The following is a 25723-nucleotide window of genomic DNA, read 5'->3' as shown; positions in this document are numbered from 1 at the left end:
ACTTCAAAATAATAGCATAGACATGAGACTTTGAAGTACTTGAATAATTAATAACACAACTGTTTTATTCCAATATGGTTGTTTATTTACATTTAAAAATTATTTATGATCTAACCTTTTTTATCATTTTATTTTCTTATGATTAATAAAGTTTGGGGTTTTAGAATTTTTGTTGGTGTTGTTTTGTCTGTTTTTGTTTGTTTGTTTTGCTTTCCATGGTGAACAACAGGTTGCATCCCCAGGTGTCAGTTTGCAATATTTATAATTTTTATTATTTGCATTAATATTAACAATTATTTCGCCAGAAAAAAAATACCACTGAGGTTAAAAAATATTTTACAAGAAAATTCTGGCCAAGACTGGGAGCAACATCCAGAATTTACGGAACAGTCAAAGAAAACAGAACAAGTTAACACCGTCATGAATAAATCAATAATAGATTCCTCAAGCTGCTTGCTTAACTCTGTGTCGAAAAGAAAGCTGTTAATCAAAAAACTTGAGCTTCCTGCAATGACTAGCTGCACTGCATGCCTGTACACTACAGTTCAGCATGACGTCGCCATTTCACCGCCTGAGTTAGGTAGTGACGTCCACTGCGTCACGATTTCCTGGAAATAGCGGTGTGAGCGAAGCGAGTCCTCAGCGGGATGGGAACCATCTTGACAGAGAAGCGCGGTGTCTTTGGTTGTTGCAGCTGAAACTCACTCACTGTCCCGCTGGTCAGAGTACTACGGAGTCACGGCTGTGGCGGCGGACAGAGTCACAGCAGGGTAAGACCGTGTCCTCTGGTTGTAGTTAATCTTTATGGGCGTAATCAACTCTTGATTTTAAACTGATGGGAGTTTTATGACATGTGCATGATGCGATTTGGCCACAGAACTGTACGACGTGCTGTGGAGAAGATGTTGAAATCGTTTTTAAAGAAAGTTTGGGGAGTTTGTTTATAAGCTGTATGGAAAATTGAATGCAGATTGTTGCCATTATGTTCAAAATATATTTTTTAATTTCTCCTATAATCCTATAATCTAATGACTTTATAAATATTATGTTGTTCCTATATTGATCTTACGTCTAGCATTTGCAATGATTTTATATGGATTTTCAATTCTCCTATGATAATAGCTCCCATTTGTCAGCTTTAAGCCTTAAGTCATGCGGTCACATATTCCCAGAGGTATGTTAAGTGACTCATACAGCCAGCATCATATTTACACATCGACCACTTAGTGGCCTCGGTCATTGCCAGTGACCCATTTAGTGACACTTTATCTCCAGTCAACCGGCTGCAACCAAAACATCATTTCAGCCAAAATATGTGTAGCCACAACACAGCTACACGTGTTTGTTTTATTCTGTCTTATTGTGGCCAAGCTGGATAGATAATGTTTACACTGACAGCCAACATGATCTAATGTGGCAACAGAAAAGATATCACAAATCATAAATGTCCTAAAGATACTCTAATTTTCCATATAAACTGTCAGTAGAAGGTTTAGTATTTTAAGTAACAGTATATTTATATTCTGTAAACAAACCACCACAGAATATACAATGTTTTCCGGGAAAACTAAACACAAAAAGGAACAAATATGCAAACAGCTACTTAAAACTCAGTCTTCAAAGATCCTGTGAGTCAGTTTCTTGAGAAAATATAGATTGCATCAGTTTGGTTAAGTTGCGCCAGGACATGTCCTCCCACATTGTGTCACTGCTAGTTCTGCTTTGCAATCTTTTTTCCTAATTTATTGCTCCAATATGTCAAACCTGAAGGTTAAAGCTATAAACCATTGTCCAGATGTACGACCTGAAAGGATGTATGCGCAGAAGATATTTGATCAGTATTTGCAGAGACTCCTGCTTGGGTGATTTACTAGTTTATTAACATTACATAACCTTGGTCCTGCTTTTCTCAAGGGATCTTGATTTACTCTTTGGTTATTCATTACCTAGGTGTGATTGGGAGTGTGCTGCAGCCTGCCACAACAACTGCTAGAACAAGTAATCTCCTGTTATCTGGCTGTGCCTGTGGAAGCTTCCCTGTGCCTTTCCTTTAATCCGCACCTTATGTTGATAAAAATCTTGCCAGCTGGGTATTTATATTTAGGCAACAGCTTTTAATAGTATTAATGTGTGTAGTATGCAAAGTCAATGTTTTTACATTTGTTTAGCATGAATCTCCGACTGCTTAAAGTTGATACACGGCATGATGGTGAAATGAGACATGGCTGGCTGATATTTGATCCTTGTACATACGTCAGAGCACCTGAAATGTATACAGAATTGTGACTCAGAGTCTTCTGATGGCCAGGAATCTGAAGAATTTTAACGCTGCTACCTAGATATTATAAACCGGTTGAGAGAAAATGCAAGCTCTTTATTTTCTCAATGCGGCCATGCTAATGAATCACTAAAAATAAAATCAAAGTGTTATGATTCTGTTAAAGTCTTTCAGCTTAGTCTAACAATCCCACTGTAAAGCAGTACAAAGCCGATTTCCTGGAAAAGTGGATTTTATTTTTCATTTAATGCTGTACTATCAGGATGTGGGCTTTTTTTGTGTTTGTTTTCCAGAGGAAACATCTCGGCTCTGTGACAGTTTTGTCTTATCTGTGTCCTTCAGGCAGAAATGCAGGGAACACCGATGATAATGTTAAAGCTAAGAGGGTTTGCATTTGTCAACTAGCACACCCTGTGAATGGAACAGGGTCAGATTTTGCATATCTGTCTGGTTCCCTGCCATCTGTCAGGGAACCAGACAGTCTTTTATGCAAACTTACATGATACTTTTACTCCCAGATGGCAGGATGCGGAATTGGAGCAAACATAAGGGTCGACATGGTCATAATTTCCTGCAAAACTATTGATGCTCTTTGAACTTCTCCACATGTTGTTTCAACCTCAAAGTCAAATATATTTGATTGGGATTTTATTTGGTAGACCAACACAAAATAAGACATATATGTGAATTAGAAACATAAAGAAAATGTTTTACTAATAAAATTCCTAAGTCAGTATGTTGTTGAAACATTTAACCATTTCCTCCTCATATAGTGTTTTGTAAATATATTTTTTCTTTGACCTTTCTTCTCCATCCTTGGCCTGCCTCTTTTTGAGGAAGATCGTGTCTTTGTCAGTTTGTTGCTCTGCATTCACATGCAATCTTTCAATCTTTGGATAATGGATGGAACTGCGCTCAGTGAAATGTGCAAAACTGAATATTTCCTTTCGTAATACTGCTTTGTACTGAGATTAAATGACATACATGTGGACTCCATTTACTACATACTAAATTTAGTTGCTCTGAAGTTTAGTTGGCGGTATCTGAAAAAATAGGCAAAATGCAAGTGCACCCCACACTTTTGAGGTTTATTTTTTTTAAAGAGAAAAAAGTATTTCTTTCCTTTCACTTCACATATTTCAATATTTTATTTTTCTTAAAAGCCTGAGTATTTTTTATTTTGTAGGGCATATTACATTGGATATATTACTGATACTAAGCTATTACTGATACATACTACTGATTTCTAAGCTGTTTGTTCTTCCTGAAGACAGTTTTAACCTCACGTTTTACATAGAACAGGAAGTGGGAGCTTTTCTAATGTAGCTGTGGTTTCTCAGTGTCTCATTGAGGTTATGACTGTGCTGGTCAGAGGTGATTGCAGAAGTTTCAACAGAAGTGTGTTCCTTTACTGTTGTCAAGTATGCTGCCACATAATGTAAGGCCCAGGTTTGCACTTGTTTGTGGTGTTTTTCTGATTACTTATCATATGTAGCCTGAAACTATATCTAGATCTTGCATCCAGCAACTCAAGATGGCAAAATGAACTACAGAGTTTGTAGTTCATGGCATGTACAGCCAGAAATCACAATCTCACTTGTTTTGCACTTTTTTGTTCTTGTTTTCCTCAAAAATTAGTTGTGAAAGGGTGTCCACTGCAGCACATGCAGCACTCCGTCTCAAACACACAAAAGTTATTCTTGGAGGAATGCTCTAACGCTGCATATAATAGTCTGGTTCGCAGGATCAGTGACGAATTACTGACGCATGTTTGAGGTTTACTGCCTCACTAAAGGGTTGTGGCCTTGTGTATTAGCAGCTTTTTCTATGGGAAGACATAGTGGGACACTTTGGGGGATTTGCTACAAACCTAGAAGTGACTTTAACCACAGAATTTGTGTTTTGGGACCTAAGTGTCTTGGACCTACTTCTTAGTTCTTTTCCATGGGAATTACAAGGTAGGTGTTGAGAGGCGTTTTACGATTCAACACCACAGCCACATTAGGAAGAGCATAGGTTTTCATGATTTTAGGTTATTTAGAAATGCGTACAGCATTGGTTGCAGTTATTGGTGAAGATGTGTGAAAAATATATTTGATCTCATTAGCATAATCTCTCTCTCTCTCTCTCTCTCTCTCTCTCTCTCTATAATTTAGAACAAAAACAATTTTTCATATGAACAATTTCACATTAGAAAATAGTTTGTCACTTTTCAGTAAAATGTTCTGAAATATTTGGTCGAAACAACATGAAAATTGTTTGTCAGATTTGAAAAAAAATAATACTTTCCTCAGTGGTAATCACAATCCTAAGATTAAAGTCAAACATAAAACTCGGAGACTGAGCTGAAAAGATAAGTTCAGCTCAGTCTCAGTCTGAATCAGTTCAGCCTATGCTGAACTGAACTGTGGTAACATGTTCCTGCGCTTCATGCAAAGATGCAAAGATGCATGACTGTATGTTCCAACTTTGTAACTCACACTTCTCCCTCACATGAGAAGAGTGAGGGATGTCCTATTAGCAAAAGGGGATTGCACCAACAGATTTTCCCCACTGAATAATTGTTCTCAATTAAAGGTTGGGTTCTTCAGTGTGAGGTTAAGCTACTAAAATAAACAATGCATTTATCGTAAGCATCTTTCTGCGGAGTGCCAATGAATGTTCCCAGTGTTGTACATTTGTAGAAACTGAGCTAATGCTTCTTGTATCAACTGGTAATGACATGTTTCCTCAAAAGTGGCTGATATTGGTCACCATATAACACGAACAGGGAATGGGAAGTTGTGTTTTCACTAAGAACTGATTCAGCCTACGGCTTTCAGTCTGTGTGGTAACTTGTTCCTGCGCTTCAGCAGACTTCAATTCCAGGAAAGTGTTCAAAAACAGCGAATGTGAGCTAAGGAATGTGTGTGTGACAACAGCAGGGTCTATGCCAGTTTTCTACGTTGATCGGCACACAGATCTAGCACAGAGCGGATGATTAAGTCACAGATGTTTTAGGGGAATGTCATACTTTTTCAGCCAAAGAAAAAAAAAAAAGAAAAATAGTTCTGACTGTTCAGCAAGCACTCTTTGTTTAGTTTCAGTACACCTCTGTAAACCCTCAGTAAATTATAGGGTAAACGTTGATGGAGCAAAGGAGGAATGTGAGACAAAAGAAAGAAATCAGATAATTGTGTTGCCATTACACCTTTCCATGCACGTGAGTGGTAACATAGAACCCTTGTGTAATTGAAAAATGTCAGACAGTTATAGTAGCTCCCTTCTTTTCACCGTCCTCCCTCCATCCTTATCTCGCTCCATTTCTCAACACATTTCAGTCCTCTGCCCTTTCACAACTTCATTGTTTTACTTTGCTGGTCAGCTCTGAGGCTTTTAAAAGACATAATAAACCCACCAGTACAGGGAGAGTTTGAATATGAAAAGAATTTTCTTATTATCCCTTAAGTATTTATAGGAGGCAAACAGTAATCTCTTACTGTCTGTACAACTGGGGTTATTTAGGAACATCTTGTGTAACAGAAACAAGCTTTAACTGGAATCTGTGCTCCATGTTTGACTTGGATTGTTTAAGATGTGGGAATATCATTCTTCTTCAATGGCATGTTTATATGCAGCAAGTTATAAGTAAGCTAAAACAAGCATTCAAGAATAGATTACAGTTCAGTTGTGTTTATAAAAAAAAGATCTAATCTGTTTTATTTAAGAATTCATGGTCTGTAGTTGGTTTGTTTTGTATTTAATGGATTAACATGGACAGATAAAAACCAGAGCCTGAGGGTTCATGTAGTGCTGCACATCTGATGTTGAGCAGGTTCACATTCAGACAAATTTCTCAGGCCCATCTATGTTCTGTTTTGCTTTGCCATCTGTCCTGGAATGAGTGGTTTTTCTGTGACGCTGCCTGGAGATTAATCACCGTTTTTACAACACTGTTAAACATACTGAAGCCTCTTCATTGTCTCACATAAGTTACAGACACATTTCAGTTAAATTAATTGCTGAAAATGTAATTGATATCAGTAATTTTATTAAGGAACACTCAAAGCTAGACCCATGTTGCATAATGGTGTATATTTAATACTTTTAATAATAAGTTGTTTTTTGTCTGCTTTTGGTTTACAGCTAGCCTGGTGAACATTAGCCCTTTGTTTCGTACAGAGGGTCTGGGCCCCCTGCTATTGAGAAATGACTTCTTGCTGGAGGCGTAAACTTTGCTGAAGTTCCCCACTGCAAAAAGAGAAGTGCTGGGCTGGATGACATCTCTGCCAGCGATAAAATGTCTTAGGCATTCCTCTTGTTCCAACTTTAATTGCTTAATATTTGGATTTGTGGACAATATGAATGGCTCCACTTACATCCTCTGCTGCCATTGAAAAACTGCATTCAGACTACAATTCTGAAACAGCACATAAAATCAAAGCTTTTGTTCACTACGTCTCGTTCTGTTCCCAACTTCCCTGATTGGCCAGGTTGAAATTCTACCAGAGAAATCCAGCTCAATGGGAGAAATCCCAGACTGAACACTGAGGGTACATGAGAATTAAGCAGAATTGCATAGGAAGACAATGGCCAGGCTAGCTTACATTTAATGAAAACTTGATTTCCAATGTTTCTCAGAACATTTTAATATTACCTAAGTTCAATAACAGAAATATTTTTTCACAGAAAATGCGGACCTACTAAAAAATATGTCTGTATTCTGTACTGTGTTTCCTCTTAATGCTTAGGACCTCTTTTGCATTATTTACTGTATCAATTCAGCATGCCATGCAGCCAATAAGCGTTTGGCTCTGATGAGGTCTTATGAGGCCCCAGTTGCTTTAACAGTGACCTTCTGCTCTTTGGGATCAGTGGGCCTGATATCCTTTTAACTTGCTCTTCACAATACTTTCATTTATTTATTTACCTTATTTAGTTAAGGTTCACTTCCTGCACAGTAATTCACAGTTAAGCCATGAACATTAAGCAAGTCTTGATATTTTTGCTGCGTGGTGCCAAGGCCTGCTGAAAAATGAAATCAACATGTCCAAAAAGTTTGTCAGCAGATTAGAGCATGAAGTCCACTGAAATGATTTGGCCGACTGTATGGACTTTGAACCAACAGCAGCAGATGAAATGGCTTCATAGGTTTTAACTAACTGTGTGAAAGTCACACTAGACTTCAACTAACTTGGTTTCTATGCCTGTCCACTGTTTCTTCAGACTCTGAAATGTCAATTTCCAAATTAAATTCATTGTTAACTTTCAGCTGAAAAGAGAACTTTGGACTACTGAGAAACAGTTCTGTCGCTGTCAGGTGACTTCTGACATTAACTCTGGTTCACGAGTGGCTTAACACAGGAACTGCAACAGTCATTGCTCATGACTTTTGTATGTCTGTGTGTGCTAGCTTCTTAATCATCTTTATTCTTCATTAAGTTAATCAAAAACACCTAAGTGTGGTTATTCTTCCTGCCTGTGTACCTCTTTTCTACCATTTTCTCTTCCCTTAACTCCAGCATTCTGAGAGCAGGCAGCTTTTTTAAGTAATAACATTTTGTATGGGAGAAGGCCTTTGTAGCCTTCTCTTATTTTGAAGAAGTTTTAATGACTACTTGTTGGACAACTGTCTAGTTGTCAATCTCTGTGATTGTGTTTGCTGTGAAATTACATCACGGTGTTGAAAATCGTTTTTAGCAGTCTTATACAAATTTCCCCAGAAACTGAATTTTGGCTGTAAATTCTAATCAACTCAGTTGGTGTAACCAACTACTGAATCCTATTTGTAAATGACACAATACAGAAAGAGGTTAGTGGGATGATGCCTCTTTTTAATCAACATGGAATGCCCGTTTAAACATGGAATGCAAGTTAATCCAAAGAGTCAACCTCAACATATAGTCAAACACTCTCAGACTCTTTGACTAAATATTGCTGTAAAAACTTGTGTTCGTTTTTGCTCCACCATTATCAAAGTTCCTCTTAAGGAACATTAATAATTTACTTACAAGCACAAACTTGTCGGCCTAATCAGATAAACCTATAATTCCGGTAATTGCGCAAGTAGTAGTTCATATGTCAGAAGTTCATGAAGAGTGTTTCTGAGTCTGTTTGCATCTAGAGACAAACTAAACAGGAACAAAAATAATTTTTTTACACCAAGCTAAGCTTGAACAAGCTCCAACAAGGACTTTCTCTGCAGTATGATAACTGAATTAATTGTGCCTCTTACATCTGGAAGAGACTGAGATTTTATGGGGTGAAAGAGGATGATAGTCAGGCAGTCAATAGGCCTGACTGATTTACATTCAAACAAGTTTCAAAAAGTATTCTCTCCACTAATTGTTTAATCACGCGTAAACTATTAGAACCTTTTGGTTAGTATTTGGTATTTTAAGGTGCATGCTGTTGTGTATCAGGTAACACAACAGACAGCAGCAGCATGCAGTTGGAGGAGGATCTTTTGTTTCGATGCACCACCCCTGAGTGTATTTCGTCCTATAGAAACAGCACTGGGTGTGCTGTAGCGGTGAGATTCCCTCCCTAAACCTAAGTGAAACCACATTGAGGAATGTGCTCACACAAAGACACACATCGTCACACAATCACTTGCGCGCACTCTGTCTCAGTCATGTAAATCGCTCAAGTCAGACCTCCTTCCTGTTTTTCACTAGTTCCGTGTTTGCATAGAATGGGCTGAGGAGGAAGTCCAAGAAGAGAGAAAGAGAGGGAGAAAGAGAAGGAGCTTTTAGTAGGACTTTCAGGAAGATTTTAGGTGTTACGTCTGTCTTTGTGCCTAAAGCCATGGGGGCTGCTAGAGGTGTCGATAGGGAAGGTGCTTTCAAAGAAGCGGACTGACAGTTTTTCCTTTTCTTAAAAGAGGGTCTGCCTTTTGGATTAAATAGTTTCAACCTGAAAAACAGAGTTTTTCCTGAAGGATTTTAAAGGACCAGCCTGGTCTGAAACCTCAAGAACTGAGGAACAATAGACATCAGATATGAAAAACCCTCTCCCTCACATCTCTCACCTGGGAAAGATAGGGGCTTGAATGGAACATGGAAGCACTGAGAGAATCATTTCTTCATTTGACTTTTCAGATGTCAACCTATAAGAGAGCAACGTTAGATGAGGAGGACCTGGTGGACTCTACCAGTGACGATGTCTACGCACCATCACCCTTGCAGGTAAAAGCCCAAAACTGCTTTAGATCAAAATCAGTAATTATTTTCACTGCTCCATTGTCAGTCCCTTTTAACCCTTCGTACTCCAGGAAACAGTATATTTTCAAGTAAATACTTTAACAAAAGACTTACAAAATGTACATAATTGACTACACTACTTTGCATGAATCAAATTAAATATTACTAGATATGCATCAAAAGCACATCTCTAACTTCTATCTGAATTTTTCCAACAAAGTGTCTCAAGAAACATACTTGTTGATGTGTTTACTGACTTGTAAACAGAAGTTGTGAATAAATAATAAATTATTAAAAAGTTTAACCAGAGTTCCGACTTTATTCTGACAGAGAATCTGTGGAGGGAGCGAAAGATTAGGGTGATGACAAGTATGTGTTCCAACTGTATAGACTTGTAGCTCATCACCAAAAATAAATTGTCTGAGTGCCAGTGGAAACATGCAAAAACCAAGTCAGCCATTTTAGGAAAGGTTTGATTCATGTAATTCCAATAAAGATTTTCTTAAATAATTATTGAGAAGATCTTAAGTATTTTTTTATCATGTCATTTTTTTAAATAAAATGACAGTAAAAATGTTTTTTGTGTATCTGAAATTGATTCTTCTTTGTATTATTTTAAAAGTCTGTCATATTTCCTATTGGAAACAGATTTACTGGTTGCCATAAAATGCAAATCATCATTTTTGCTTGACTCATTTCTTTTTATTGTACATTTAGGTCTAGTAAATAATTGAATTCCTAAATTTACAGTTTTGTAGAAGATCATTTTGTTATTTCTCTAGTCTCTTGATTGTTTTAGAGTCAACCAGAAATTTATCTGTGGAGCTTAATTATTGTTTTTGATTCAAATCCAATTCTTCCTTGTTGTTTTAGATTAGTTAGCTTAAATTTTTTACTGACTGTGAAAAGCTGCAGATTGAACATGCTTCCACAGCGAGACTTTCCTAATTAGACTCAAACCAAATTGTATTTATGTAGCACATTTAACACATCACAAAATGCTTCACAAACACAGCATAAAAATTTAAACATGATTAAGAGAATATATGATTCGAAGTGTAAAAAGCAAGTTGAATGATACAGACAATGAAAAAGATGCAATAATATTTTTCAAAAAATATGTCTGTCTGTGTCTGTCTGCACATGTTTAACCATGTTAAATGTCAATAGAAACAATTAAAAGGATGTGTAACCTTTTCTTTTACCAACTGTTGAGAATGCTTCATAGAGAAAGCATTGTGCTCTGAAATCAAACCAGTCATCCAATCTCTCAGAAATCTTTAGCAGTTTTGTTCTGATAGGTTAATTCTTCAAGGTAAAAATAACCAGTGTGTATTTTAAAGCTTAAAGTCTTTGTGATTTAACCCTGCAAATACCTTTCTGGTGATACCTCGAATAGTTCAGTTACGTACTTTATGTGTGTGTGTTTCTATGCACAGGTGAACTTTTTGCCAGGCCAGAACAGCATGTGTTGGGTGGACAAGACACAAAAAGAGAAGAGGCTGCTGTTTTTAGTGTGTCTCCTGTCAGTCGCTGTGTTCATATCATTCATCTCTGCTGGAGTCTTTTATAATCAAGGTGAGCTTAAGGCTTTTTGTACCCTGAAAGGCATCAACTGCAAACACACATCCAGATTCATTGGAATGTTTTTGCTCAATTAATGCAGATTAATATTCTTAAAATAGTGCACATACAGTCATGGGTAAATAGTTTTTCAAATTTTTGTTATTTAACAGCCCAAGAACAGAATCTGATTAGTTTAGCATAAATACCAGAAAGAATAAGAATCATAATTTTTTTTTAAAAAAAACATATTTGAACCAAAAATAACTTAGAATTTTGTTTGCAGGTTCACTTGTTCAGGCAAAAGTATTTTTATTTTTGGCTTCATGCACATCATGTGCATAATTTGCACAGTACTTTCTCATTCATTTTTCCTTTTGCTGGGGCCACACCTTAGCACTGAGCTGCTTGAAAACAACCCGAAATCTCTCCCTTGAGCCTGTTTATAATGGAAAAGATCTTTTCGACTGGCTGCTTCTCATCAGTGTTTGTTTCCTCAATTTTATCATGGGAAACAGAATGCCACTTCCTCCTATTCAGGAGTGCATGTTGGATCACACTTTGAAATAATAAAAGGAACAAGGATGAAATGTCTTCTGGGAAAGCCTAACTTCATCACTGCTCATAATTTTGCATCAGTCTCTGTCTCGTTCCTTATATGGCTGCTTGATGGTTAAGGTTTCAGTCTAGGCCAACTGTTATAAACGGAGCTGTTCATGTACTGAGTAATAACGTATACTTTTTCTTCTCTAAACAGTTTTTGTGGGTACACAAAAGCAATTAGCACACCTTAACGCTGATCTTCAAGGTGCTTCCTTTTTTAAATGAATCTGTTGATCATTTATTTTCTTTTTCTTCAATTATACAATAAAGAGTTAGAGATAGTTTAGATGATGCATTTCCCTTGTCAGTTCTCAGCTGACTGTTTATAAAAGACTTTTCTTGGGACAAGTATTCCCTCCAGGTTGTATTCTTTGGCTTAAAAAATGATAGCTTCCAGATGCTCTAAAAACCCTCATGCATATTTGTCTTACCATGAAATATTTTCAAATTCTCTACTGTTTCCCACAAGCAGAAAGTGAAATATCTAAAATGTTAATCTTATTTTTTCTTTTGCAAATATCTTTCTGTTGCAGCTCATCCAGGCCTGTGTCTTTCAGAGCCATGCATTACTGTCGCCAGCTCTGTCATGGGAGCCCTGGACAGATCTGTGGACCCCTGCCATGACTTCTACAACTTTGCTTGTGGGGGCTGGGTGAAGAACAACCCTCTTCCAGAGGGGAAGTCCCGGTGGGGTCCTTTTAGCAACTTGTGGGAGCACAACATGCTTGTGATGAAACGTTTGTTAGGTAAGCATATTTGTTTAAAAAGCCCACGTCCACTTTCTGTTGGACCAAAACTTTGGGGCAAGATTTTGGAAGCAAACATGGTGGCTTACATCATTCCTATTTTAATGTCTTTTCATTGGTTTCTTGTCCATTGTAGAATTCATGGTAAACTACTGACTGTAAGGGTCCTTCACGATCAAACTCCTTTTTATATTACTGAATTGTTAAAGCGACACACCACAACATGAGGCCTCAAACCAAAATCTACTTGTATTCCCAAGGATCCTGTATAAAACTCCAGGGGACTGCTCTTTTCAGACTGTTGGAATGAGATTCCTTTGTTTTGCATAATCATAATTTAAAATCAACTAAAGATATTCTGCGAATACTCTGCCGCCTTTGGCTTTTAGTCTTGATTTAAGAATCGAAAACAAGTCCTGACCAGTCAACCTTACAGATATGATGGTCAGAATCTGTGAGAGCAAACTATCAGGAGCACAAATTCAGTTGGAATAAATTATCCAACAACCAAGCTTTAGCATTTTTCAGTCATTCTTTAGCATCAAAACTTCCTCAATTTACTGTGGTTTAAAGGTTACAAAAAGTTTAATGTCATCAGCATAGAAGTGATAGGCCACATGAGTAAGCCATTGTAAAAGATGAAGAAACACAAAAAAGCATTGATAAAATAAAAATGAGAGTAGAGTCGTGTGGAACTCCATGCTAAAGAGTAACCAAAGATGTTTTAAAGTTCAGTTTTTCAACAGAAATTATTCCAAATGATAATTAAACTATCTTTACCCAAAGTAAGATAAAGTCATTTTCTTTTTTCTTTTTTTCTTACTGGCCTCATTTATCTTGTTGCATACTTGGGCAGAAAACACAACTATGAAAGGATTGAGTAAGGCTGAGGAAAAAACCCAGCGATACTTTCAGGCCTGCATGAATGAGTCAAAGATCGAAGAATTAGGAGCAAAGCCTCTGCAGGAGCTAATCAGCAAGGTATGCTTCTTTTACGAGTACTTACACATCAAACAAATATACAGTTCCTGTTGTTGATTATTGCTTCCAGCTCTTTGCGTCACAGTGTGTCTACTTAATGCCTGTCGGTTTCAGATAGGAGGGTGGGCTCTGACTGAACCCTGGGACAAGGACAACTTCCAAGAAGTTCTCCGAACTGTCTCTGCCAGCTTGAGGACCTCCCCTTTCTTTACTGTGTTTGTTAGCACAGACTCCAAAAACTCTAACAGCAATGTCATCCAGGTATACATTCTTTACCTAATGCATTTATTTATTGAAGCTATATATTGATATGTGAGGAATGCCTTTTTTAGCAACATTTTCAATGATATCCCATCTGTTCTACAGCCAAGCAAAAGCAGCTTTTGTTGGCTTCTCTAAAGCGTACGATTTTATGTATGACATTCTTGTGATATTCCTCATGCTATTGCTTGGACACGTGTTTATCTGTTTATCATGAAAGATGCGATTAACCAGTTCTAAAGAGACGATCGGTTGCAAGCCGTTGCTCTTAAACAGTCATGCTTATAGCGGAGGAATGAAAACAATATGTTCTCTCTGAGTGTTGAAATCGAAGAAGAGCAGAGATTCATGGGATGTGTCTCTTAACTGTAGGTGGATCAGTCTAGCCTGGGACTGCCTTCAAGGGATTACTACCTCAACAAAACAGCCAATGAAAAGGTAATATAGGGTAATTATGCACAGTAGAATTCAGGTGTTTACAGTTTTAATCTCAAGTATGCAAATTTGATGTTATAATAAATATTTAAATTTTCTTAAAGTGCGTCATAAAGTGTGTCCTAATATTAGAATGCACGTCAATACCTAAAATGGCTCTTCTAGTTGATTTGAATGACACATGCACGTTGTTCCCTTCTACTACTGCTTTTTTATTGTGCTTCTCATGTGGTTTTTGCAGTATCTCACAGCATACCTCAACTTCCTGGTGGAGTTAGGAGTTCTCCTGGGCGGCTCGGAAGAGACGTCAAAGACGCTCATGAAAGACATTGTGGACTTTGAAACCACCCTGGCTAACATCACAGTGCCTCTGGAGGAGAGACGGGATGAGGAGCTCATTTACCATAAAGTACAGGCGAAGGACCTGAAAGTGAGTGATGGCATTGGCTAAGACAAGAATGAAACTCAAGTCTTTTTCATGTGAGTCTGCAGGGAAATGGCAGGCATTGTGTTCAGAGCTCTATAGACCTTCATTCATGTCCTGTTGCAGGATCTGGCTCCTGTGATCGACTGGATGCCTTATCTGACAGAAGTGTTCACACCTGTGACACTTAATGAGTCAGAGCCTGTTGTTGTCTATGCCAAAGAATACCTCCAGAAAGTTTCTGAGCTCATATCAAAGACAAATAAAAGGTAAAATTGTAGGTCACTTTATTGCTTTAATGCACTAGTAACTCTGACTGCATGCTTTGCTCTTTAAATCATATATGCAAAGGCAAAAGTCTCCCACAAGGGGCATAGTGTTTAAGGGAGAGCAAAAGCAATGATGTGACATTTTCTTTTTTGCAGCCTACTCAATAACTACATGATAATGAAGGTGGTGAGAAAGATGGTTTCCGTCTTAGACCAAAGATTCCAGGATGCAGAGCAGCGCTTCCTTGAAGTCATGTATGGAACTAAAAAGGTAAAAAAAAACAGACATTTAGGCCTTCGAGATATTTTTTTAACTCAAACTCAGTGGTAAACTTGTTTATGTAAAATAAAAATAATGATATTATGCACATTTGATCTGGCAGCTGATTTTTATCTTTATAAATTTGGAGCCATATTGTCACATGTTTATCGGAAAAAGAGAAGCTGTGAAGAGTTGTTAAGATACCCAATTGGCTGTTGGTTATTTTCCCTTTATAGTTCAGCATACAGTGGTGGTGAAGTTGGTCCGCAAGGACATCTTTTCTTGGAACTGTCCTCTTGACCTTATGTACTTCCTTATTCATTTTTCCATGTTTCATTTTTACTGAGCACAGATAATTGGGTGCAGTTGCCAAGAGAGAAGCAGAATTTACCCAATATTAAAACCAAACACTGATAGATGGTCAGTGTCACATCACTGACTGTAATTTCTGAAACTAATTTTCTCTGGTTTTCCTTGAAATCTCCTGTTTTGTTTTGTTTTTTTTAGTTGTTTTTGTTTTAAACAAATTGATTAGTGATGCTCTGAATATCCCAAGATCTGTACCATAATTAAAGACCAATTGCAAGATTATGTGTAAAACTGTTTTTAAAGATGTTTTTTTTTTTATTTGTCAAAAATTGTGACACATTTTTGACAAATAAAAATTTGTCAAAATTATAGGCATGCAGTCTTTGATTTAAATCAAAGCATACATTCTTTGATTTAAGACTGCATGCTTAAATCAAGCATGTAAAATTGGATTGTAAAATATCCAATTTTACTATTCAGTTTGTCACTTAACATCCCAATAAAGTACAATGAAGTTTGTGGTTGCAATGTGACAAAAGGTGAACATTTACAAAATGTATGATTTTATCTGGGAAGTACCATGTATAAATTTAAAGCAGAATATTCACTATTAATCTAACTAGACAATTGAAATGTAGGTCCATGCATTGAGTAACCCTTCAGTGAAATCTTGTCTGTAACGGTTTGACTGTCAAAAGCTCCTGTGACCCCAGCCCTTATCTTAGCCAGATCCTTTTCCTCCTGCTGTGCTTCTTGCAGAGTTCAAGCTGTAAAAACAAACCAACTCTATCTCTCTGTGTGTGTCTTTGTGTTTTTGCTTTGAGTGAGAGGGCAGCTGTGTCTCTTTTTCCATCCTGATCTGTGTGCTTAAGTAGATTTTTACTGCTTTGCTTGCTCAGAGTTCTCCTCACTTCCTCACTGTGACCTTGTTCATTTTGCCTACTTGAACATGCGGTATCCTTGTCCTTCCTTTAACCCAATCATGTCTTTATCAAACAGGGACTGTATATCACTTGGTTACAAGCAATCTGGTAAAAAAAAACAAAAAAACAGTTGTAGAATCTTTTTGTTAAATGCGCTTACATGTTTAAATTTTAATTGGCTAAACAAAAAATGCTTTTTCTAGATTGCTGAAGTTTCAAGGTTTTTTTTTTTCCATTTAGATTTGATATAGATGGCCAACAAGTGGACATGTGTAGGCTTCTGTTGTTGTTTACGTTGATATTATATCTAAGTGTTGCAGTTTTACTGGAGATAGCCCACCTTCTTGAAACATTGCACTTTGCTGCAGTTTCACCACTACTCTTCTTGTACAAACATGTAACCTACACCTGAATCCAAATCCACCAAGTGACATTAATCATATAGTCCTTCTCACTCATTCTACAAAATTTTAAAATATATTACTTATAAGGTTTCAAACCGGATTTTCAAGCACAAAATACACTTCAGGAAGTGACCATAATTGAACATTTTCATTTTGTGTAAATATATGAAACATGTGAAGTGACGTAGAACAGTTTCAGTCCTTGACATGTTTTGTTGTTGTTTCTGTAGAGCTGTACTCCACGTTGGAAGCTGTGTGTCAGCGACACAGACAGTGCCTTGGGCTTCGCTCTCGGTGCCCTCTTCGTCAAGGACACTTTTGCAGAGGACAGCAAAGCCATTGTAAGCGTCTCATGCAGAAACGTCTTGCTGCTATGTGACATGATGGGGTTCTATATTTATTTTACTTATCTCTGTTTTGTCTGTGCTTCAGGCTGAAGAAATGGTTGCCGAAATTAAAGGGGCATTTGAGGATAGCTTGAAAGATGTGAACTGGATGGATTCAGATACAAAAAAAGCTGCAAAGGAAAAGGTAAAAGGTCAATGAACCCTATCGCTAGGGGACTGTTGTTGCAAAACAGTTAAGTGGCAGTGAAATACAGCGCTGCCACCTGGTGTAAATATGTGACTTTTACAGTTTTTTTCTGTTTTCCTTTATAGGCAGATGCTATTTACAACATGGTTGGATATCCGGAATTTATTATGAACGCTACAAAGCTGGACAAAGTGTTCAATGATGTAGGTTCTCTTCTCTAACAAGACATGCCATTTCTATGTACCACCTAATCCCATTTGACTGATTTAAAACAGTGAAATCCATTTTCCGTTCCCTGTCGTTGCTCTTTTTTTAGTTTATGGTGGTGTCAGATCTTTACTTCCAGAATGTCATGCAGTACTACAACTTCTCAGCCAGAGTGACTGCAGACCAGCTGAGGAAAGCACCCAACAGAAACCAGTGAGTTGTTCAATGTCGCCCATCTTCATTTAGAGGAGGAGCATGCTTTGATGAGAACACATTCCCATTGTACTGACTCAGCAAAATACTGCTGCCATCCACAAATGTTCCCAGGCAACCAGCTTCTCTCCACTGAACCGATCCTTGTATATAATTAGACTGTGTTGGGCGAGAGGTTAGTTTGCTGTTCTCATGCCCTCTGAACTGATCTGTAGTCCACCTGGCATGGAGGTTGAGCAAATCATTATTCTCAATTTGTTGTGACCTTGAACTGAGGAACTTCTTTCAGCTTTACGGCTCATGTTTTGCAGGTGGAGCATGACCCCTCCGACTGTAAATGCTTATTATAACCCAACAAAGAATGAGATGGTTCTACCAGCTGGGATCCTTCAGGCTCCGTTCTATAGTCGATCGTGGCCCAAGTATGTCACTCTCTTTATGTCAAGTCCATCACGTTGTCCGTACTTTAGTTTTCCCACTATAGTACGGACAACGTATAATGAAGAAGTCTTTAATTTTGGTACTCTTCAACTGTCAGTGATGGAATCTAAATCAAAAATCCAGAAAACTACACTGTATGATTTTTAAGCAATTAATTTCCATCTTATTCCACAATTATTAGAACAACCGATGATTATAATAGCTGTTTAATTGGAAGATTGTAACCTCTAATTTGAGTATTTATTCATTTCATAACAGTCCAACTTTTTAAAAATAATGCAGACTCAACTTTGCTTCTCATTTTGCAAGCATGATGTCTTTCCCAAAATAAAACAGCTCTTTCTACTCATAAAACAGCATTGTGTTTTTTTTAACTCTGGGTGCAATTTTTTTTTTTTTTTTTTACAGAGCTCTCAACTTTGGTGGAATTGGAGTTGTCATGGGCCATGAACTGACTCATGCGTTTGATGACCAAGGTTTGTAAATAAAAGGAAAATAACCATAAAGATATTTAATTTTTTTTATCAAAGTAATAATTGTAAAACAGGCATTGTTTAAAGATTCTGACATGCTTCATGATTTATTTAAAAGGGAGGGAATATGACAAAGATGGAAATTTGCGGCCCTGGTGGAAGAATTCGTCTGTGGAGGCCTTTAAGAGGCAGACCCAGTGCATGGTGGAGCAATACGGCAATTATAGCATCAACAAAGAGCCTCTGAATGGAAAACACACATTGGGAGAGAACATTGCTGACAACGGGGGATTAAAAGCTGCTTATAAGGTGGGATTTGATTTTAAAGACATTTTGTTGATATTCTTCAAAGAAATTAAAAGAAACTGTAACCATATGTGCTGATAAATGTGTTTCATTATTATAGCAACTTACAGTTCTCAGGTTACTTACTCACATGTGAACTGTAGAAATTTTGCGAGATTTTATGATGTATAAGGTCAGACAGCAATCATCCCTGCCGTGTTACTGTCGTGTGAAGGTTTGTTGATAGTCATCTTGATTTTTCTGTATTGGAAAAAGTACGCTGTTCCGTGTACAGCGAGGTCTGGAAAGGCAACAGGTGGTTATGAATGGCCTTGTCAGCTTCTGGTTACTTCCTCACATGAACACATTCTTTCCGTGTAATCAAAGGTCATATGCAATGAAGCAGATGAGAAGGTAACAGGGAACTGAAGCAACGACTGAGCAGGAACCAAAAACATTTCCTCTGCAACATCGGTCTAACTTAAAGCTAGTGTAAACATTGTACTTTTCTATGAGGAGGGAAAACTGATTCCATATGTGTAACATGATAATTTGTTGCTTTCAAGGCCTATGTGAACTGGATCAAAAAGAACGGTGAGGAAGCAACGCTGCCGGCTCTGGGAATGACGAATCATCAGCTGTTTTTTGTCGGATTTGCACAGGTTTGTATTTTCCACTAGATATTCTTCCCTCTGTAGATTGTACTGGCATTATGTTTTAAGGTTCAGCTTCATTCTGCTTTTAAAAGCCAAAATAATTTGCATGAAGTGACAAGTTTACGCGAATAAACTGTATCCTGTTAATCCTAATATGTAAAATATCCACAGCAGACTTTAGTGCTTATTTCAAGTTGAAAATATGTAACTATAGTTTTGTGCAAAAGTATTTGCTCCTTTTAGTTCTTTTGTTTTGTTTTCATCACACTTTCACGTTTTAGATCATCAAAAAATATTAGACAGAGATAACCTAAGTAAATACAGAAATCAGTTTTCAAATTAGGATTTCACTTTGAAGAGGATTAAGCCTTTTGTAACATTTACTCCTCTTAAATCATGGCTTAACTGTGTTCAGCCACATTTTTGGAAAACTAAATTCAGTTTCTGTTGTCACACCCAGGTCTGATTTTAAACTGAATTGTTGAATCAAGGATTCACTTACAATAATTCACCTGACTGAAAGATCTCACCAACACACCCTGTCCCAGTTTAAAGAAATTAAAGAGTAAATCAAAACAAAGTTAACTAATTTCTTAGCTAACAAAGTTAGCCCACAACTGACAAAGCTAGAGTGCCAGTCTGGAGTGCCACACTTTTTAGTCGGGAAAGTCTGGCACTCCAGAAACTACAGTGAGAAACATTATCCACAGTGATGAACCTTCCCAGGAGTAACTGCTTGCTGAAATTACTTCAAGCAACAATTCATCAGCAACTCATTCAGAAGGTCACAAAAGAACAAAAACAACACTTAAAGTTCTGCATTATTTTAATCACTTAATGCCATAAAATTTACACATAAAATTTACACGTTTCAGAAAACATACTAGCAGTCACACATTTTGATGGTTGTGTGATAGTCTGTGGTTGCTTCTTAAGGATCCAGACAAGTTGGTGTAATTGATCAAACTATGAGTTCTCCTCTCTTGCTGAAAAACTTGAATGAGAATGTCTGGTCATCAAGTCCTCCAACAACAACAAAAAAACTAAGTTAAAGTTTGGACTTGGCCACTCCAGAAAGATCTACAAGACCCCAAAACAAGCAAGCTTAAATGAGTGGGCCAAAATGTCTTCTGTGATGTCAGTTTTGCAAACACTTATTGGCAATTATTGTTGCCGAAAGTGACACTGGAAGTTGTTAGGTTAAGAGGGAAATTACTTTTTCACATAGAGCTAAGTTGGTTTAGAAATAAATTGAAAAGTGATCAAGCAGACTCCACCACACACCTTTCTAAGAGGATGATTCTGATTTAAGGATATGTGTGGTGGAGTTAAACACTTTTAAGCTAACTTTAAGCTCGACCTTCATTGGCTAATTTTAAGTTGTTATGTTACCAACTAGTATTTTTTAGCCCATTGATGTGTAAACACAAACACTCAGACATAAACATTTTGGATAAAAAGGTTCTCCTTCCACTGGTTGGAGCTCGTAGATTCACATTGCTGGCAAAGAACTAAAGGAACACATGGAAAAGATTTGTAGTTAAGACACTATAAAATAAACATACAAGTATCTTGGTAATAACTTTTAAATCACTTACCCCAAAAATGCCTCAAATACGGCGTTTATCTTAGAGATATCAAAAAATCCATTAAAGATATAGGAAACAGCTGTGATCATAGAGGCTGGCCATAAATTGGATAGATGGAAACAAAACAACAAAAAATATTTCTTTCTTTTTTGGATTTTAGGTATGGTGTGCTGTTAGGACACCCGAGAGTTCACATGAGGGTGTAATCACCGATCCTCACAGCCCATCAAGATTTCGAGTCATCGGTACCATCTCCAACTCACGGGAATTCTCAAAGCACTTTGGCTGCAAAGCAGATGCTCCAATGAACCCGAAACATAAGTGTGAGCTTTGGTGACGCCTCGCTGCCTAGCACTGTCTTTCAACAAATGGTGAAGTGGACACAGAGAAAAGACCACAATGCCGACAATGCTGAAGTCTCTTTGGATGAAAATACAAGAACTACTAAAACCCTTAACACCGTCCCACTTAATGACCCTTATCTGGACAACATGTGCCTGCTTCATGTGGAAGACAGCGATGTTTGCTGCTTCACCACAAGAACTATTAGTGTAGAAAATAGCTTTCCTCAGCTTAAATGTAGCAATAAATCTGTTTTCTACACTAGAATCCCATTACATAGTTAAAAAAGAACAGCGGGGATTGTTCAGATTATGCAAACTGCTTGTTTCACAAGTGACAAAGAAACAAAGTGATGTTTCTTTCTTTTTGTGTGTATACTATCTTAAACTATGCTTTGATCTGCTCTGGTTTATTTATAGTTTTTTATATATATATATATATATATATATATATATATTTTTTTTTTTTAAAGCAACAACATGCAAGATTTATAACAATATAATTACTTAAAAGTTGTATGATTGTTTTTATTCTACTGCTTTGTCATTGAGCCGTTGCAATATTTCCAAAAACGTTATAAAACTGTTATTTAGAACATGAGCAATTTTTAAGCTATGATGTACCATACATTGTCTTATTTGTAAAAGTTTGTCACAAATTATTTTGTATAGTAAAATCAATCTTGAAAAAAATATTTGTGTCTCTAATTTCACATGTCATTTACCTACAGCTTCTCCTTAGCAAATGAGAATATCATTGAAAAGAAGAAAAATACTTCAGTATTTCAATTCAAACAGCAACATTCATTCATAACATTGATATAGAAATAATATATTTCAACTGTTTATATTTGTTCATTCTGATGGTGACTTGCAGCTAATGAAATCCTAAAATTCACTTTCTCAGACAAAGATATTTATAAGACTGATAATTTGATTTTTATAGGCTTTTCAGTAGGAATACTGTGGTATAACCAACATAACTATGGGAGAGACTTCTGATTTGGTAGTTTTCCACAAATATACCAATGACATCCTCCACAAGTTGGGTAAAACATTATTCCTAATGGAGCTGGCTGTTTACAGTGCTGTACCCAAGCATATTAATTGTGTGGAAGGAAAAAGTTTGGTAGAAAAAAGGTGTATAAGTAAAAAAGAGAACCAGAGCCCAAAGTCTGTGAAGAAAATCCAGGTTGAATCTGGTTATAGAGTAAAGAAGAGACTGACCAAAATATCTCAGCCTTTGGTTGACTTGCAAATTCTTGACCACATCACATACATTATCTGTATCTATGAGTTTTTGTCAAGAAGAAGATGAGACACAGACTGCTGTTAATGCAACCTGGGCTACTTAGACTTAGCAAACTGTTATGCTGCAGTAATTGATGGAGTAATTCACAAAAAGAACTCCTTGACCTTGACCTTGGTCAACATTTTTGTATTAAAATTTGTCCTTTTAACTTTATGCAATATAATTATCTGAGTAACTAAACTTGGGTTTCATTGGCTTGAAACCATAATAAACTACACTGAATGAAATAAAAACGGTAATTATTTTTCAAATATAAACAAGTTTTATGTTTACATTCGAATTTCCCAAATCAATTAGATGACATTTTAATTTATCGAGATAAACTTAGTTTATCTTCAGTAGGAACTATTCTTATTTTGTAGACGTAAGTCTTGAACTTGAACGGTAGATGGCGCTGACAACACGTTCGTGTTAAATTGTAACTGACAAAGCGGCAGTATTTCAGTAGCTTGTGGCTATTTATTTATTTATTCATCTATCTATTTATATATTATTTATGTATTTATGATTCATATAAACTTAGAAATTACAAGATGTAAATATATAACATGGTGCATAACTGTGGTCTCACGATATTGTAATTTTTGTTTTACTGACGCTTTTAAATCCTACATTAAAATCAAATTTTATTAAGTATTTAATATGCTAATTACAAACAGTGGACAATGACAGCATTAATATGAAACAAACAGGTTTTGTGAACATGAGGCGATGTGTTTGATTGAAGGTTAGTTGATTAGCCGAGCGACTCCGTAACTGGCCGAGAATTGCCGAATCATCTGTCCTGCCCGGACTGCTGAAAGCGGCCGCAACGCCATGTTGGCGAAGTCTCCCATCTCTGTGAGAAAAAAATGATAGAAAACATAATTGCCGAGAAGAAAAGGTAAATCGCCGAGGGAGGAAGAAGACCGCGGCGATTGTTTCATTTTTAAGAAACGAACCGAGCCGGATCCGCAGCGGTTCCGGACGGACGAGGGAGGCTAAACCTCCCAACCGTCCCCATGAATAGCACCGCTGATCCGAACAGCGACTTTCCATGAAAAAAGACGTTTGTGTTGCTATTCGAGCTTCGTTATCCCAGTTCGTTAAAGGGATTTGGGGCCTGCTTCAGGATCAGCTACGCTTGCTCTATGAATGCAAGCTAAGCTTTGTTTGCATCAGTATTTATTAGTGTATTGTTTTTGAATTTTTTTTTTCCTTTTTTTGCGATGAGTTTGCCACCGAAAGTGGTCAATAAGACCGCTGTCGCAGTTAGCGGACCTGGAAGTGGCCCCTCTTCGTCGAGCCAACTGCGGGCTACCCTGACCTCCGCTCTATCGGGAGCCCAAACAGCTCCTCAGCCGGGCGCTGTACCACCATCTTCGTATCCTTTCACATGGGTAACACAAACTGGATCATATATATGCACCTTACTCTATTCTCTGACAACATCTGACAAGGGGATTTGATTATTGGAAGATTGTAGTGGTTGGATGTGGGATGATGGTTTCAGTTGGAGGCAGCTGGGAGGGGAGGGTACAATTAGCCTGCTAAGTGTGCTAATGTTAGCTAATCAAGCCGGTTGTCCTAGCTAACAAGTATCATGTTGATTTTAAGTAGTTGACGCTGTTTTGTTTATTTTCTTATTTATGTGTCTAGATATGTCAATCTCCGAGCTGTAACCTCGGTTTTTATTTTATTTTTTAATAATGCGCATAATGGGATATAGTAAAGCTCCAGCACAGGTTGCTCGCACTGGTTACCGGCTTTGTTCAATGCTCATCATAAACTAGCAATATGTTTCAGCCGTATTAAAGCGTTTATGCGGCCAAAGATAAAGCAAATGCAGACCCTGTGTTTGGCAAGTGTTCGGGTCAGAGGATGCTACATCGCATAGCCGACGGGCTCCATCCATTTGAGCGCCTTGACTTGAGTTTTTTTTTTTTTCTTTTCTTTTTTTTAAGTGTAATTGAGCTAATACCGGCTAGCACTAGGCCTGCACTTTAGGAATTGTTTAGATATGTTAAATCCAGAGGAGCTCTTGAATGGGTCATGAAGTGGCTCTTGAAAGCGGTCATACAAAACCACAGATCTACCTCTCGTCACTCTGAACTGTTTGTTTAAGTACTACCAATTGAGAACTTTAAAAAAAAAACACTTGCTGTATGTTCCTGGGTGTTTAGCTTTTATTGCTATAAAATTGTCTTCCTGCTGCAGTTACCTTTCAGTTAGCTCAGTGGTGGCCTAACATTACCTAAGCCTGCTTTTGGTTGAGTGAAGTCACCGTTGTTGTGTCACCTCCTGTTTTATTCACAGCGTGGTATCAGTAGTGTTTGTGTGAGTATGAGAGGATTAGGTATACGTTTTCTTCTGCTTGCTACTGACAAAACCGTGTGTATTTGTGATTTGACAGCTTGTGATATCTCGACCTGATTCCCTGCCACCCACAATCACAGCTACCCAGTTTCTTATTTTTCCAAGGGCAATGAGTACCAGAGTATAGCCTGTGCCAGGGCAAAGCCCACAGCTGGTGAGAGTTCAATACACAATTATGTAATGTTTTGGAGTTGCTTGAAGGTTATCTGAGTGAACAAAACTGCTTTTTCTGGTGTATCTTGTCTTTGTTTTCACTCAAGGTGTTTGAAATGACTGTTAAATTTTCCTAACCTACTTTCAGTTGAACTTTAGTGGTATCAAAGCACAGCTGCTGAGTATGCTATGAATATAACTATCATGCTGAGGTGGGAAAATGTTCTATTTTTTTCTATCTTAAATTCTATACCGGTTACCTTTTTTATTTCTACAAATTTGTAGACTGTTTAACAATTTATGAATGTGGAATTTAGTAGTCAAAGAAAAACACAAATAGATATTTGGTGATCCTTTAGGAACTTTATTTGCAGTACCACATCACGTATAACAAAAGTTGATGATGTATTCTCAATTCGTAGATGGTATTCCACATCCACATGTGCTTTGAACCATTTACATATCAAGAGATGAACTAGTCGATCAGAGATTGGAATCTGATAATCTTCTTTTGATAGGCTCTGG

At 37.3% G+C, this 25723-nt stretch overlaps 1 protein-coding gene across 3 annotated transcripts; it reads left to right on the top strand.

Annotated features, from left to right (window-relative positions):
* Positions 1-650: 650 nt before the first annotated feature.
* On the top strand, positions 651-21850 carry ece1 (endothelin converting enzyme 1). 3 transcript variants are annotated; one of them, XM_007547009.2, is made up of 19 exons: positions 651-770; positions 9358-9444; positions 10899-11037; positions 12159-12371; positions 13228-13352; positions 13467-13613; positions 13986-14051; positions 14290-14478; positions 14599-14741; positions 14898-15012; positions 16870-16980; positions 17072-17170; positions 17299-17376; positions 17490-17593; positions 17905-18015; positions 18443-18510; positions 18626-18816; positions 19359-19454; positions 21198-21850. In XM_007547009.2, the coding sequence occupies exons 2-19, from the start codon at positions 9358-9360 to the stop codon at positions 21372-21374; spliced, it is 2259 nt and encodes a 752-aa protein (XP_007547071.1). In that variant the 5' UTR covers positions 651-770; the 3' UTR covers positions 21375-21850. The 3 variants fall into 3 exon arrangements, with proteins under 3 accessions (XP_007547071.1, XP_016524417.1, XP_007547070.1); XM_016668931.1 differs by lacking the exon at positions 651-770 and adding an exon at positions 3670-4236; XM_007547008.2 differs by lacking the exon at positions 651-770 and having other exon boundaries at positions 8846-9444.
* Positions 21851-25723: the final 3873 nt, after the last annotated feature.

The sequence above is a fragment of the Poecilia formosa genome, unplaced genomic scaffold (genome assembly GCF_000485575.1).
Source record: "Poecilia formosa unplaced genomic scaffold, Poecilia_formosa-5.1.2 Scaffold18, whole genome shotgun sequence".
NCBI classification, from domain to species: Eukaryota; Metazoa; Chordata; class Actinopteri; order Cyprinodontiformes; family Poeciliidae; genus Poecilia; species Poecilia formosa.
Note: the sequence above shows the minus strand (reverse complement) of the source record. Positions and strands in the feature narration are given on the sequence as shown.